Source organism: Hyperolius riggenbachi, chromosome 6 (genome assembly GCF_040937935.1).
Source record: "Hyperolius riggenbachi isolate aHypRig1 chromosome 6, aHypRig1.pri, whole genome shotgun sequence".
NCBI lineage: Eukaryota > Metazoa > Chordata > Amphibia > Anura > Hyperoliidae > Hyperolius > Hyperolius riggenbachi.
The window spans coordinates 255,024,997-255,038,740 of record NC_090651.1 but is presented as its reverse complement, the minus strand read 5'-3'; the positions used below and the strand labels follow the sequence as shown (position 1 = coordinate 255,038,740).

Sequence of the window (13,744 nt, the reverse complement as noted above, 5' to 3'; positions counted from 1 at the left end):
TAGCGTTTCAGCACTTTGCAGTTGGAAAAGTACCAAAAAGTGGGTGAAAAGTACTATAAAAATTATTTGGTGTATTTTCTTGTTTGCTGGCGGTTTAAAGGCATGTTATTAACAATGTGTTGCTATTAAGTTCATTTTTGACAGGTTTGCATCCATTTTGATGTTTTTGATTAAACTTGTATTTACACCCAACAACATTACAGATTGTACATAGGCAACCATGTTCGCAAATAATGGGAGTAATGCGAGCTAATCGTTTTGCTAGAAGCTAATCACTGTTTTTTAGTGTGGCACAAGATATGTCAGGAAGTGAAGTGTGCAAAAGAAATGTAATTCCCCCATCTGTGAAATGGTCCATTTGCACAAGTCATCTTTAATTAAGCTATAGATTAGCTGAAAATAATTTTGCCCAGTTATCAGATCTATTATTCATCTGATAACTCCAAGTATTGATCTGGAAGATGAAATGCATCCCCACAGACTGTAGGAGAAATGTGTTGGTGTGTTCCATATAATCTATGAAAAAGCACTTTCAAGTTGCTCCACTCACAGATTTCTCAGCCTGTGTGGAGTTCGCAGGGAATATTACCCGGGCTTATTAGACTGATGGCTATGTACAGGCCTATAAAGTCTCTGCAGAGGAATCCTAGTATCAGTCTGGCTTCCAAGTGCTGCTTTTCCACAGTTTTGCGGTCCTTCCTCGGATGCAGAAGCCAGGGCGTCAGGGGTTGATGAGGGCTAGCCAGTGGGAGGTGTTGCTTTAACAGGAAGCCTTTGGAACAGTGATAGGAATTCCATTCTCCTAATGTATTGCAAAATCAATATTGCTAAATCCAGTCCCGCTGCAGCTGTCTCACTCAATTACAGGCAGTGTGAGCCTGGACAGGAGATGCAGGGGAGAGAGGTGGAGGGAAGATGGGAGACGGGGCACCCGCACACAAAGTAAAGGCAACCTGTCAATCCATTAATGTGCTCTCTCTTTAACTCTTTCTTTGCTAAATGCAGCAAAATGTGACATATAAAAGTGTGATATATAAATGCTACTGGCTCTCTTGCTGGCGATGCTCATTCTAAGACTGGTCATTTTTCTTATATCGATTGTGATACACTAAGCAGGGCTGATTTTTGCAAGTGCAATCAGTACCACAAACAGGGAGCCCCACTTCTGATAATTAAATGAGACCCAGAATAAGTACAAGTTTAGTGATGGCTTCTGAAGCTTAGATATATATCTTATAGGAAAGCAGTGAAGTTCCACAGGACATAATGGATGGGATCAAGCTGTCCTTTCAGGTCCAAAGCCTATACCTTAGCACCTTCCAATGACCGAATGTAAAAAATGTGGTCTCCAAAAAGTCTGGTGGAGTGGCGATGTTTTGAACTATAGCACTGTCCTTCATCAGGCTATCCAGCCCAACCAGTCACCAGGCTGAGCGGCTAGATGAAAGAAAGTAGTGTGTTGCGAAATGTCATTATTGCACCAGTCCTTTTGGACACCACACTGAGCTAAGGTATGTCTACATAGTTGTATATCAACTTATTTAAATATTGAAACATTTATTAAAGTGAATGGGAACTGCTATAAAAAAATGAAGCAGATACCTCAGTAGAGGGAAAGCTCTGGGTCCTATAGAGCCTTCCCGCACCTCTCACGGATCCCTTATTCCAGCGCTGGCTCCCCCAGTAGCAGTATTCAACCACATTGGTCAAATACTGCTTTCTGTCGCCGAAGATGGCCCCATAATACGCCTGCGTTTAGCACACTCTCGCACTCACACAGGCGCAGTACATAGTCGCCCGTCTTCGGGAGCACTCAGCTCCCAAAGCCTCCTCCGGCGTGGGATTCAAACAGGGGAGCCAGCACTACAACGAGGACACTGTGAGAGGACGGAGAAGGCTTTATAGGACCCAGAGCCTTCCCTTTCCTTAGTTCAGGTACACAGAATTAGATATTTACTTAAAGAGTGGGAAGCCTCAAGAATCTATTGAGGCTTCCCTCCCTGCTGTGTTGTCCCCCATTGCTGAGCTCCTTCCATCCCCCCCCCCCCCCAAAGAATAGCGACAATGCATAGTCGCTAATCCTAACAGGACCACGCAGCTCTTCCTGCTCCAGCGTGGCCACACAATAACCGACCCAGCCCATCTGTGCAGTAAGCCGTAGCCACGCGATGTGTGCTACTGCGCATGCAGACTTGCGCAGCTACTGCGCAGAACCACTTCCAGGAAGAAGAGATGCATGGCCCAAATGTGATGGGGCTCTGCAACAGGGGGCTTTACAGCAGCAAGGAAAGCCTTCATAAGATCCTGAGGCTTCTCTCTTTTAAGGTATCTATCTGGTTTTTATCCTGAGCTTCTGATTTGTATGGATTCTGCTTCACGCACGTCGTTTCCCCCATCATGCTAGGGGGATAGGATATAAGCATGGTTTTTTTTGTAACCACAGTGGGTGTTGCCTATTTGTGCAATTGCGGATACGTGGAAAGTAGGACAGACTGATTTATGATGCAATAAAAATAGGCTAAATTGGAAAAGTCTGTTTAAGTGCTCTGAAGCACTGTGTGATATACTGGTGTTATACATATACAGGTAATAATAACTAGAACTGGCAGCAAAGCAATAGGAAACCTATTGTGGCAAAAGTAAAATATATTCTATCAGAAAATGTGCATGATACCCACCTGTGTGGAAGTAAGGATTGACATAGGGGAACCCGAAGGGAAGTGGCTGAGGTGGAGGCACTGAGCTAGAAGGCAGATATTTTGCATCTGCTTTGCCGATTCCTGCTCCTAATACGTGAGTGGGTGACTCTGAAGGACCACAGGGGAGGCTTTGGTGGGTATGAGCATCACTTGACTCTTTCACAGACTCTCCTCCTTTGAGGGCATCTTTCCCCTCTTGCAGTTCATGAGATGAAGAGGAGGTACCACGCTCAACTCTTAAGCCGTCTGTTTTCTCATCTGCCTCACTTTCTGAATCTTTCATCTCCTCATCGTTGCCCTCTGATGCCCCCTCTCTTATACGCTGATCCAAGAGTTCTTTTGGTTCACCATGGTTTCCTTGGGTGTCCATCCGGTGATGTGCAGATTTTCGACTTGCCCGCCTGGCACTCTGGGATTCCTTTGGCGGAGGCACACTTGGTACTCCTTGGTGATTTAGGGAGAGCAATGGAGTATTATTGTGTCTTAAAACAAGCATGGCATTCCTTCTAGACAGTTCTTCTCTTAAGGGGTGACCTTCCGGGAGCTCGTGAATGTTGCGCAGGGCAGGGTGATCAGGAGGTAATCCAGGGTGAAGGGAAAGTGGATCACCAGCCAAAAGTCTTTGTCTGTGCAGGTTCTCCAGCTCCTTCTGACGTATGATCTCAGCAGACATTTCAAGTCTTAATGAAAAAAGGATCACAATGCAAATACCGGGTTAGTAAACAGAAATTTGTCTAACAATTTCTTAACTGATCCAACCCAAACACAAGTGATTAGCTTCTAACAGTGGCAATGATTTAGATTTCTAAATGCCTAGCATACAAATTAGATGCGGGTAGGGTGGCTGTGCACCTTGGAAAACAAAGCACGGAGACAATGGGAGCACAAATAGCGCAATATGTCACTACTTAGAAAAATATGTAGAAAGAACAAGTGATGATCACAAAGGTAGGCTGCAGAAGGGGCAACCAACCATTTAAAGGAGGTGGAGGATCACACAAACCTGACTCCACCAGAAGGCGCTGGATATGGTAATTTTCTTAGAAAATCAACTGGTACTACATGTGGCAATGCCACCTGAGATGTGGAAATTAGATGGCTTTCTAAACCAGACAACCAGAATAACCTGGGGCGGATATATCAAAACAGTACAACGAAAACAGGCGCAGAACTGGTGCAAAAATTGAGCAGCTGTCCCAAACGAGGAGGAGGTGCAGCACTTCTGCACCTGTTTTGCCCCAGATTTGGTTACATTCTCCTTGCACTGGTTTTGATAAAATTGCCCTACACTGTACAGACCATGAGGGCGGTTGGATATGCAGGAACAATTCAACAGCCCATGAGGCATTGCAGCTACTGTAGTACTGGCTGTTCATTACAGATTCATATGATGATGATCAGGGCTGCTTAGTTAGAGCAAGCTGATGAGGACTGAACTTGGTGGATAGATGTTGGAGGCATTGGTAGTTCTCTTTTTGAAGTTACACCAATTATATATGGTATAAAATCAATTTAAATGCAAACCTTTCCTTTTCATGGATGACAGGGTTTCTTTTTATTATCTGTCCCCGCACTCGCTGTATTGCAGCAGGTGTCATAGAGAGAGGAAGTGGTACAGAATCATCTTAGTGGGAATACAGACAAGACTAAAAACTTTACAGACCCTAAAAAAGCTAAATCAACAATACCCGAATTTCCACTTTAACTTAAACCAAACTTATAGTTATCTAGAAGTAACAGGCTCCTATCTCACTTTGGTAAACTGAGGTGTACAATGCTTAACATGCAAAGCATACAGTGACAATTTCCTTACTGTGGTAACAGTTTGCTGCTTTGATGTCATGGATTATTGTAACAATGCAACTGTGTGTGTATGTGTGTTTATTAGGAGTTTTTGCATTGTTAATTTCTGACAAATATCTCAAACATGGCACATACATATATTCGAAGCAAGCCTTTTCACAAACCAGAAACTTCATATAATACAAAAAAATACATAAGCCACGGTCCTTCAATAAAAACTGCAATTTCCAACAAGTGGTTCCAGAGATGCAGACTGCTTGTTTGAAAAATTTCATTTTGGAATCTTTTGTAGAAGTCATGCTTAGCCTCACTTCTGCTTCCCAACCCTGTGGCCTGAGACACACTGCAGAGCGCTTTTTGATCCATCAGTGCTGCGTTTGCGTTTTTAAAAACGCTCCCACTGACTTGCAGGTGTAGGAAACCACAGTGCATATTTGAAAAATTGGGAATGACCAGTTGGGAAGTTCTGAAACTCGACCTCCTTTAAACACTTCCAGTAAAATGGACATTTCATAAATGTCTATGGGCGAGTGGGAAGTGGTTATCCTCACTTCACCAACTGAGCTTTATGGTCATTCGGACATGCAGTTCTCATCACGTGTAAGCTCTAGTTATATACTTTGTTATTGTATGCTCCTGTTTTTTTCATTGTGCTCAGACTTGCATTGCAGAGTACAATGGGAAGATAAAGACTCACCTTGCCAGGTTCTGTTTCCGCAGAATTTCCTGCTGTCGTGCAAACATTTCCGCCTGGGCTGGCTGTAAGAACCCATAGCCTACAGAAAAGAGAGAACATACTGTAAACCCCAACCTGGTCATTCCATCAACCCCAACATTATTCTTGAAAAGCATTAAATTATTTAACACTTTGGCTATACTGCTCCATATTCTCCATATAATAATATTCAAATGTACTTAATAATTCCTGTCATACACTGTTGAAAGCCCCACTCTTTCCGTTGCCATCCAATGTAAGCTCTCCTCCAGCTGTGCACTGTACCATGTACAACACTTATCTTACTACTGGTGAGGTAAGTTATGGTAGCAACAGATAGATTATTGTTTGTTGTTTGTAACATACACATTAGTGACTTGACTTACACTCACCTGGACTCTGACACAATGCAGAGGGCACTCCGAGAAACGGCGGCCTTAAGTGTGGTCCCAAGGCGATGTGAGGGGCATTCTGAGGCGACAGCAAGGGAGGCGGGTGAGAAATATCCCTGAAATGGAAATATAAATGCATTCATTTCAAATGCAAATTTCATACAGTCCAGACTTCATACATAATGAATAGCACCAGGGCTGGAAAAGTGATGTTTTCACACCATTATCAACCATTAGAATTCCCATAAAACCGACACCAGCGTTACAGATGGCCATTATAACAGTAAATGGAATATAGTATTTGTCTTTCCATAATCAAGCATGATGGTAACATCAATATCAATTATGACTGCAAAGTAATAACTGATAATTGTGTCAGTAAATCATCAAAGAAGTTTAATGGAAGTCATGTTCTTGTGGTACCATAAGTTTATACACTGCAGACAATGGTTCTTGATTTGTAGTGGTACACACACATATTTTGGCTTTTGGATGCTAAATATAAAAGTACAGTAATCATAGCAGCCACTCCTTCATATACAGGAATAACTGCAGTGCTGGGTTTTCTAAGTAAATAGCCCATCATTCCTTGCAAACCAAATAAGACTGAAATTTACGTTAAATATGCAAAATCTACCCCAAATTCACCCAGTCAGTAACCCAGTTATAGTGTATTATTGGTGTTACTCACTATTAACAGCACTGTTTAAACAGTATAAAGCAGGCCTACATCTGCTGCTGGCTTCCCATGCCCTCTAAACTCCAACATATGTAGTTTCAATACTCCTGTGTTGAATGGAAATTATAGATCAGCCTGACCTGTGTAATCTATTCCCTTCTTATCTGTGCCTAGAGAGTAGACCTGATCTGCAGATATTCTATCCAGATCACAAATATGTGAGTAATGCTGAGATACAGAGTTGGAAGGCAGACCGAAAGTAAGTTGTCAAGTAAAAATAGAAATCGGGAACTGACCCCAGCACTGCTGTAGATGTACAAACTCCTCGCAAAGAGGGAAGCAACAAGCAAGGAGGAAGTCCTCAGATCTCTTCATAGTGGTGCAAAATTAGTAATGAGTTATAGTAAAATATGGGGTCGATTTCACTTATTGAGGTCATAAGTACACATCAGTCAAATGATGATGTAATGTAAGAGGTTTAACATTGTGTTACATCTAGAATGTTTTTATTCACCTTTTGTAGGGCGTTATTTTTATTATTTTTTGTTTATATAGCGCCATCACCTTTCTTGGCGCTGTACATAGTACAAAACAAATGGCGGGGCGCATGTATACATAAGAATTTCATAACTCTGTACAATCAGGATCCAGCAATATAAATACACACATACTTGATGTGTGGTTTGAGACCGGAAGGTTCACTAAAAGTGACCTAATGCGACTCGCATTGGAATCCAGCCTGTAAAATGGGTAATATTAATGGAAAGAAAAGTAGGAAAAGGGCTGTAATAGACTCGCAAATACCAATATTCACGTATTTACAACATAGCGGTTTTTAAAGTGCGGCTGGCAGCCACCCCCCTCTCCCTTCTCAACCCCCCCACTTATCGCCTACCCCCACCTCTCCCCTCGCTCAGCACTAAACTAATTGTACGGCTCACGCTGTCTGGGAAGAGCGGCCATCGATTCCTCGCTGCTGAAACGTCCTGCTAATCGTATCAGCGCTCCGCCAGCTCCTCGCACTCTACTGGCAGCTCCAATTAATCTCAGGTAACGCAGAAAGTGACCTTCGGCTCCGAGCCGGGGCAGCAGCCAAGCGATGCTTATGTAATTACACCGTGAAGTGTGTAATCACCTGGCCTAATCCCCCAGGCCCGACAATTAGCCGAGGCCTCTGTCGCTGGGCTGCCAAGTGCTCTGCCACCCGGACAGCCTGCAGATGAATAACGGTCAATTAAAGCTGCATGGCGGGGGCGAGGAGGTGTCCGGTCGATGTAATTAGCTGTAATCATGGGGAGACGAGGCTGCCAGACGTGAGGCGGCTTTTATATAGGATGCAGTGTGGGAAATCAGGCAGAATTTAACCACTTCCCCGCCTGTCAGGCTATACTGTGTTCAATAACATTCCTAGTCCAGCTCCACACTAATGCACAAGTCACACACTCAACAAAAATGAACACCAAGAAACAAAAGAATGCGCAGCCACATTTCACTGAGCCGTAGAGATAAACCAATATTTTCCTTTGCGAACCCCTATCCAAGCAACCAGCAGACAAAACAGCTATCAACATTAATGGACTTCATATGTTATTGCACATGGTGTTCACCCCAGCACAATACATTAAATAGTGTATCAGTGGTGTAAAAGAGCATACGTATAACAAAAATCTCAAACAACTACTGCTCCAAGGCCTCCAGAGACTATACGCCTGAAGTCGCATGCGTGTTTAAGGGAGGAATACAGCAAATATCAGACTCCCTCTAAGTGCCCTAAATGGCTTACTGTGTTCAGTAGGGTATTGTACCATTGAGAGTGATTTCAGAAGCAGGCTAACCCAACATTCCAACCCAATACATGAGAAAAATCAGGACATCACCATAGTCAAATCCAGGAGCCAGCAGGCCAGGGAACATGTATTTCAATAGCAATTGAAAAGGAATAACAGTCTTACATATTTTACATGCACTGCATCCAAAGAACACTGAACCATTTATATTAGTCCCTCTGTGTCATTAAAACTCGTAATCAAGTGTTCTACCGATACTCTACAGCCAAATTTAGGTGTGAGGTCACTTATGTTAGTGGCCAGAGTCATAGAAGGAAACTAAGCAATTGCAAGGCAATCCCTATGCAAAGGCCTGCAAGGGCTTTGAATTCAGAAGAACCCCAGAGCTGCAAGGCAAGAGAGCTACTGCTAATCACTTTGCTGCCTACCTGGATTATCCAGCTTTGTGTCTTTCTGCAAAAGTTACACTGCTTCCCCATCTAATGTGCATCTTCCATGCCATGCTGGAGATGCTTCTTAAGCTGGTAGTTCTTCCAGATTTTGCAGTTATCTGGAACTTAACATTTGTAATGGTTGATTGACAAATGGTCGAAAGGGAAATAAGAGGTACTACTAACAGCAACTAGTTAAATTCAAGCTAACACTTGACTGTCTGAATACCAGTAACTGCTTTTTTCCCCATCCTCTATGGCTTAGAACAGGGGTAGGGAACCTATGGCTCTGGAGCCAGATGTGGCTCTTTTGATGGCTACATCTGGCTCACAGACAAATCCGTAGGGGTTGATTCACTAAGCTACACTGCTCAAAGCAGCGCAGCTTAGTGTGGCAGCGCAAATAAAATTTTCAAAGTAGTGCACGCTACTGCTCTAGCGCTACTCAAGCTACCCCAAAACAAACCGCTGCTCCAATTGTTCCACTCTGGACTGTCAGGTCCAGTGACTTTTTAGAACGAGATCCCCGCCCTTTGATTGGCTGCCTGTCACTTGGAGGATCTCGTTCTACAAAGTGAATCAACCCTCAAGTCAGCTAGCTAATTGTACAAGCTGTTATTCAGTATTTCTCCTGTCTGGCTCTCTGGAAAATTGCTGATGTTGCTGTCCGAAACCCAAGAGAAGCTGAAGACGTGTCTGACACTTCCGCTACCCGGTGGATCAACTGTATACACATCACCATGGCAACAGGGACGTGAGCCCTACCGTCCCAGTTTGAAACCTATTGTATGGCTCTCAGGGAATTACATTTTAAAATATGTGTAGTTTACGGCTCTCTCAGCCAAAAAGGTTCCTGACCCCTGGCTTAGAACTATGGAAAATCATTCACCATAGTAGGTGTTTTCATAAAAGTAGGAATATACTGCAAGTACATATTCATACAGACATCTGAAGTACAGTCACATCCAACCGCTATAATCAAACAGAACTGGATATGCTGCATGTACAATCACCCAGCTCAAAATGCACTCACACTTATGCCTTGGGTTCAGAAAGACACACACTGTAGAGTGCTACTGATCTACTACTATTCACAGTGCTGTATATGTACCATTAATGTACTTGACAAATATGTAATATGCAAAGTATTGTAACCCCATAGGAACCAAGCAGATTTTAGTGTACTGTAGGTTGATTGACTGCGATGGGTCTTTTGCATGCTGCAAATTGCATTGACTAATCAAGCCTAGAAAGAATGAATAAGTCTGGGGCTTGGTTCACACATAAAAGGGAGTCCAGTCTTGTCCTGTCTGTTTTTTACATTTGGCATTAGCTTGTATCAGTCTTGTATGTGGTTTTTATGCGTGTGTTCACCATAAAAGCACATTTCTGGTCCAGTCATGTTAAAATGATTGAAAACTGATGTAAAATTGACAGGATCAATCAGGACTAGACTGGAAATGTACAGGTTTATGTGTAAACCAAGCCTAAGTGACAAACTGTGCCCATGCGCCAGCCAACACTGATGTACACAAGTAGCACTTGTATGGTTATACACACCCTTCCTTTTCTCAGAGACAATTGCATGGATGCATAGAAGTTTTACAGCAACCAGGGTGTATTATTGCCTCTAAGGATATTACAGTTTAATCTTGAAATTTAAGCAGGGTATGCATACCAAGAGCTGTCAGATTAACTTAATGTCTAATATATAACGCAAAATGTAGGAAAACAAAAACAAATATGATTAAACCTCCAGGCCTCTTAAAGTTGAAATCTAATCTGTATGAGCTACGTGCACACCTAGGAGAACTGTTGCATAAAGAAAAAGTGACACCCAATGCTAACCTTGAAATAAAAACACAGATATAAGTAGATAAATACTTGTTCTACTTACATAACAGATGTATGTATTGCACTGTCCAGGTGATGACTCCTGTGACATAATTCCCTCCCTCACTCTTTTTTCTCCTCTTGCTAATTGTGTATTCGTTACCCACCCTCCTCCCAGAGTCTTCAGACACTCCCACTATGGTCTATACTAGCCAATTCACTGTCTTATGTCATTAGAAGGAGGGGGAAATAAAGGGAAGAGAAGGAATATATTATAGATAAAAAGACAACTGTTTTGCCAGCCGATGGCAATGGCAATTAAAGGGCCAGTGCTCCTAAGGTATGTGATAACGCCAAACCATAACAGCAGAAAAAGTTTTGAATGCAGGATTAGCATCTTTAACACTTAATACAATCAGACCAGTTGCTGTTGAAATTTGATTTTTATAGTGATAATCCCACTTTAAGATGATTGTTCCTGATAATTTTGAGCAACAGTCTAGGAATGACATTGTTCTCAGCTATCTGCCAAGCATCCTGGTCTGTTAGGAAGGTGCAATTGGGGGTGTTCTGCTGTGGGCACAACAGCAGCATTGGTTAAAGTGGACCTGAACTCACGTCTTCCTCTCTGCTCTAAAAGATACACAACAGCATAATAACCTTTAAAGAAAAACAATCCTTTGTTACTTCTGATACAAATCCTACAATAAATCTGCAGTGTTTCTACTTCCTGCTTTCATGGGAGCAGACATATTGTTAACATCCTGTGTTTTCAAATAAGCTTGTCTGCAGTGGCAGTCAGGTGACACAGGGGAGAGATCAAATTACAACCTGTGATTAGTCACAGATGTGGGGGAATTAGACAGGCTAAACTCTCTAAATACAAACAGGGTGCATTTCGCTAGGTTTCCCTTCTGTCCTGTGCAACAGTTCAGGTCCTCTTTAAAGATTGTCCAGCTTTGCTTATTGCAGAAGAGGAAGCCACTGAATGTGGGGACAATGCACACATGCTAGATTATCATCCGAAATAAAAATCTAAGCTGTGTACATAACTTTGGACTCGGAGTCTATAAGGATTCACACTAGAAACACTGAAAAGGTTAAGGCTCTCTGTGTATGAAGAACGTCAGACATCTGGATATTTATTTGCCTGAAAAAGTGGCAGAAGTATCATCAAATCTTGAAATAATTTCCTATTCGGTTAACTGCCAGCACACATGACCTTTAAATCACTCCCCCTCCCCAGAAGCACTGCCGTAACAGATTGCGGCTGTCACTGAATACACAGGAAATACTTTTCTTTTACTTCTATAATCTGAGCGAAGAGTAAAGATTTGTCATCTTCAGACTGTTTTCCTAGTATTGGTTTTATTATCATTATTGGTAGGAGGAACAAATAGCTATAAAAACCACTTGTGTTATAAATCTAAGCAGCAAAGCACGGGACATCACTTGCCATAAGAGTTTTTAGAGATCTGTGTTGCCGCTAGCAACCTACCAAATTCTGCCTTGCATGTTTATAAGGTAGGCAATAAAAATAATTGATGCTGATTGGCTGCTTGGGGCAAAGCAGACACTTGGATAAATGAGACCCTGCTGTGTGCCAGCGATATATAGAAGTGAAGGATAAAGCAGCGGTTTGCCATGCTCTGATACGCAGCTCCCTCATGCACAATCAAACACCTCCACCGCACGGGCTTACAGCCAAAATACATTACAAGGTTTTATAAGGCTCGCTTAACCCTGTGCTGCTGGACCCATGTGCACTGTTGCCATAGAGACCATTCTCGCAGAACCACTGGAGAGAGAACGGGTAAACTTAGCGTGCCGAGGTCAGCGTGCGGCAATTACAAGCTGCGTTTACATACTCCGCTCCCAGTGATTTCCATAATTGTAGAGAGAATAGACTTGCCGCCCTCCCCTCCCTGTCAATCAATGACGGGGAATTGCCAGCAATGCAGAATCCGTTCTCCAAATGCCCCACTCCTCAGGCTATATAAACATATATATATATATATATATATATATATATATATATATATATATATATATATAGTATATACACACACACACACACATATACAAACACAGTATATAGCATATCAAATGGGGTGACTACTTAACGCTTCCCTCAATTAGTTAGTTAGTTCATTCGTTAGTAAGGGTTATAAGGGTAAGAGAAGAAAAATACACTCTACAGGCCATGATTTCACTGGGGACCATGAGAAATCACAAATGGTATTACAAAAATGTCTCAAGTTCATGAAAAATCAGCTGCTCATAGGTGGCTAGATTGCAATTCTTATCTGCAATCAGGACATGCCAAGAGTTATGTCTGAACTTGTGTAATTTGTGTATATTTAGAACAGCCTAGAGTTTATCATCTTCCTGCTGGTGCATTCATGTTACTCCAATTGCCACTACCCCGTCAGTCAACCTTACTATGATCAGATATGACACAAGTGAGGACTTCAAACTTTCAGCACCTTACAAAAGCAGGTGATATTTTATTTAGTCAGATCGGAGGGGCAACTAATGGTCTCCAGCCTTCGCGATGCTTTAGTAAATCAGACTTGTAAACTGGAAATGTATGGTAAGATGTACTGGCCACACCGGAGACTTTGGTGTGCACAAGTTCATTCTCCACACAGGTCGATGGTGTGCAGAAACCCCTAGCAACCAAACATGAGAAGGAAAACATTGGTTTAAGCTTTTTGAATTGCTAAAAGCTTTTAGCTTACAAGTCAGTCATTCAATGTATAAAAACCTAATTGAGTGCAGCAATACATTTCCCTCCACAATACTGCCCTTTCTAGTTAAGGTTGCTCTGCGTCTCTCCATATATGGTGGATCATCTGGAGAAGCCAGGAGCTAGGTTCAGGATTTGGGTTCTGGCAGAGAGACTGCTCAGACGATGTTTGTGCTCGCAGCCTCCCAGCTCTCGTATCCTGTGTCTGCGTCTCCGCTTTCTGATCCTCGGAGCGCGGCTCCTCCAGCCATGCAGGGCATTAAGGGATTTGCGCTGCACGCTGCTAAATTTGATATGTCCTTTAACAGGAGACAAATGGTTCACAAGGCTTTAAAAGTATTGACTTTTCTTTAACAATAAGCGCTAATGGCCTTCAAATAATCAATAGTTAAAGTCATTACAGGGTTATGCGTTATACGGTTAAAATGCTTAACCCTGTCCTGACCCAGGATGGAAAGTCACACACACACAGCCAGTGCTCAATAATCCTAAGAACAGCCAAGTTTTATGACACTAGAAGGGACTTCTGTCCCAGGAAGTGACACGGTCCCCTTCACTGCTGAGCCAGCTTCTGGCAATATTCCAATCAAATCCAGGAAAATGTATATTCTGCTGATGTCAATGCTGGTACATAGAATCTCCTTATTAAATCTCTC

General features: G+C 42.5%; 1 protein-coding gene across 7 annotated transcripts in view; it reads right to left on the bottom strand.

Moving 5' to 3' along the window:
• The window catches only part of SAMD11 (sterile alpha motif domain containing 11), a 272,374-nt gene that overhangs the window by 19,936 nt on the left and 238,694 nt on the right, over positions 1-13,744 (bottom strand). For all 7 annotated transcript variants that reach the window (XR_011022124.1, XM_068240716.1, XM_068240712.1 and 4 more), the window contains exons 9-11: positions 5,610-5,725; positions 5,200-5,278; positions 2,679-3,379 (exon numbers count right to left, since the gene is read on the bottom strand). Coding sequence is in view for 6 of the 7 variants with exons in the window: in XM_068240716.1 (XP_068096817.1) it covers positions 2,679-3,379; positions 5,200-5,278; positions 5,610-5,725 (896 nt within the window). In the remaining variant the exon portion in view is untranslated. The remainder of the gene's footprint in view (positions 1-2,678; positions 3,380-5,199; positions 5,279-5,609; positions 5,726-13,744) is intronic.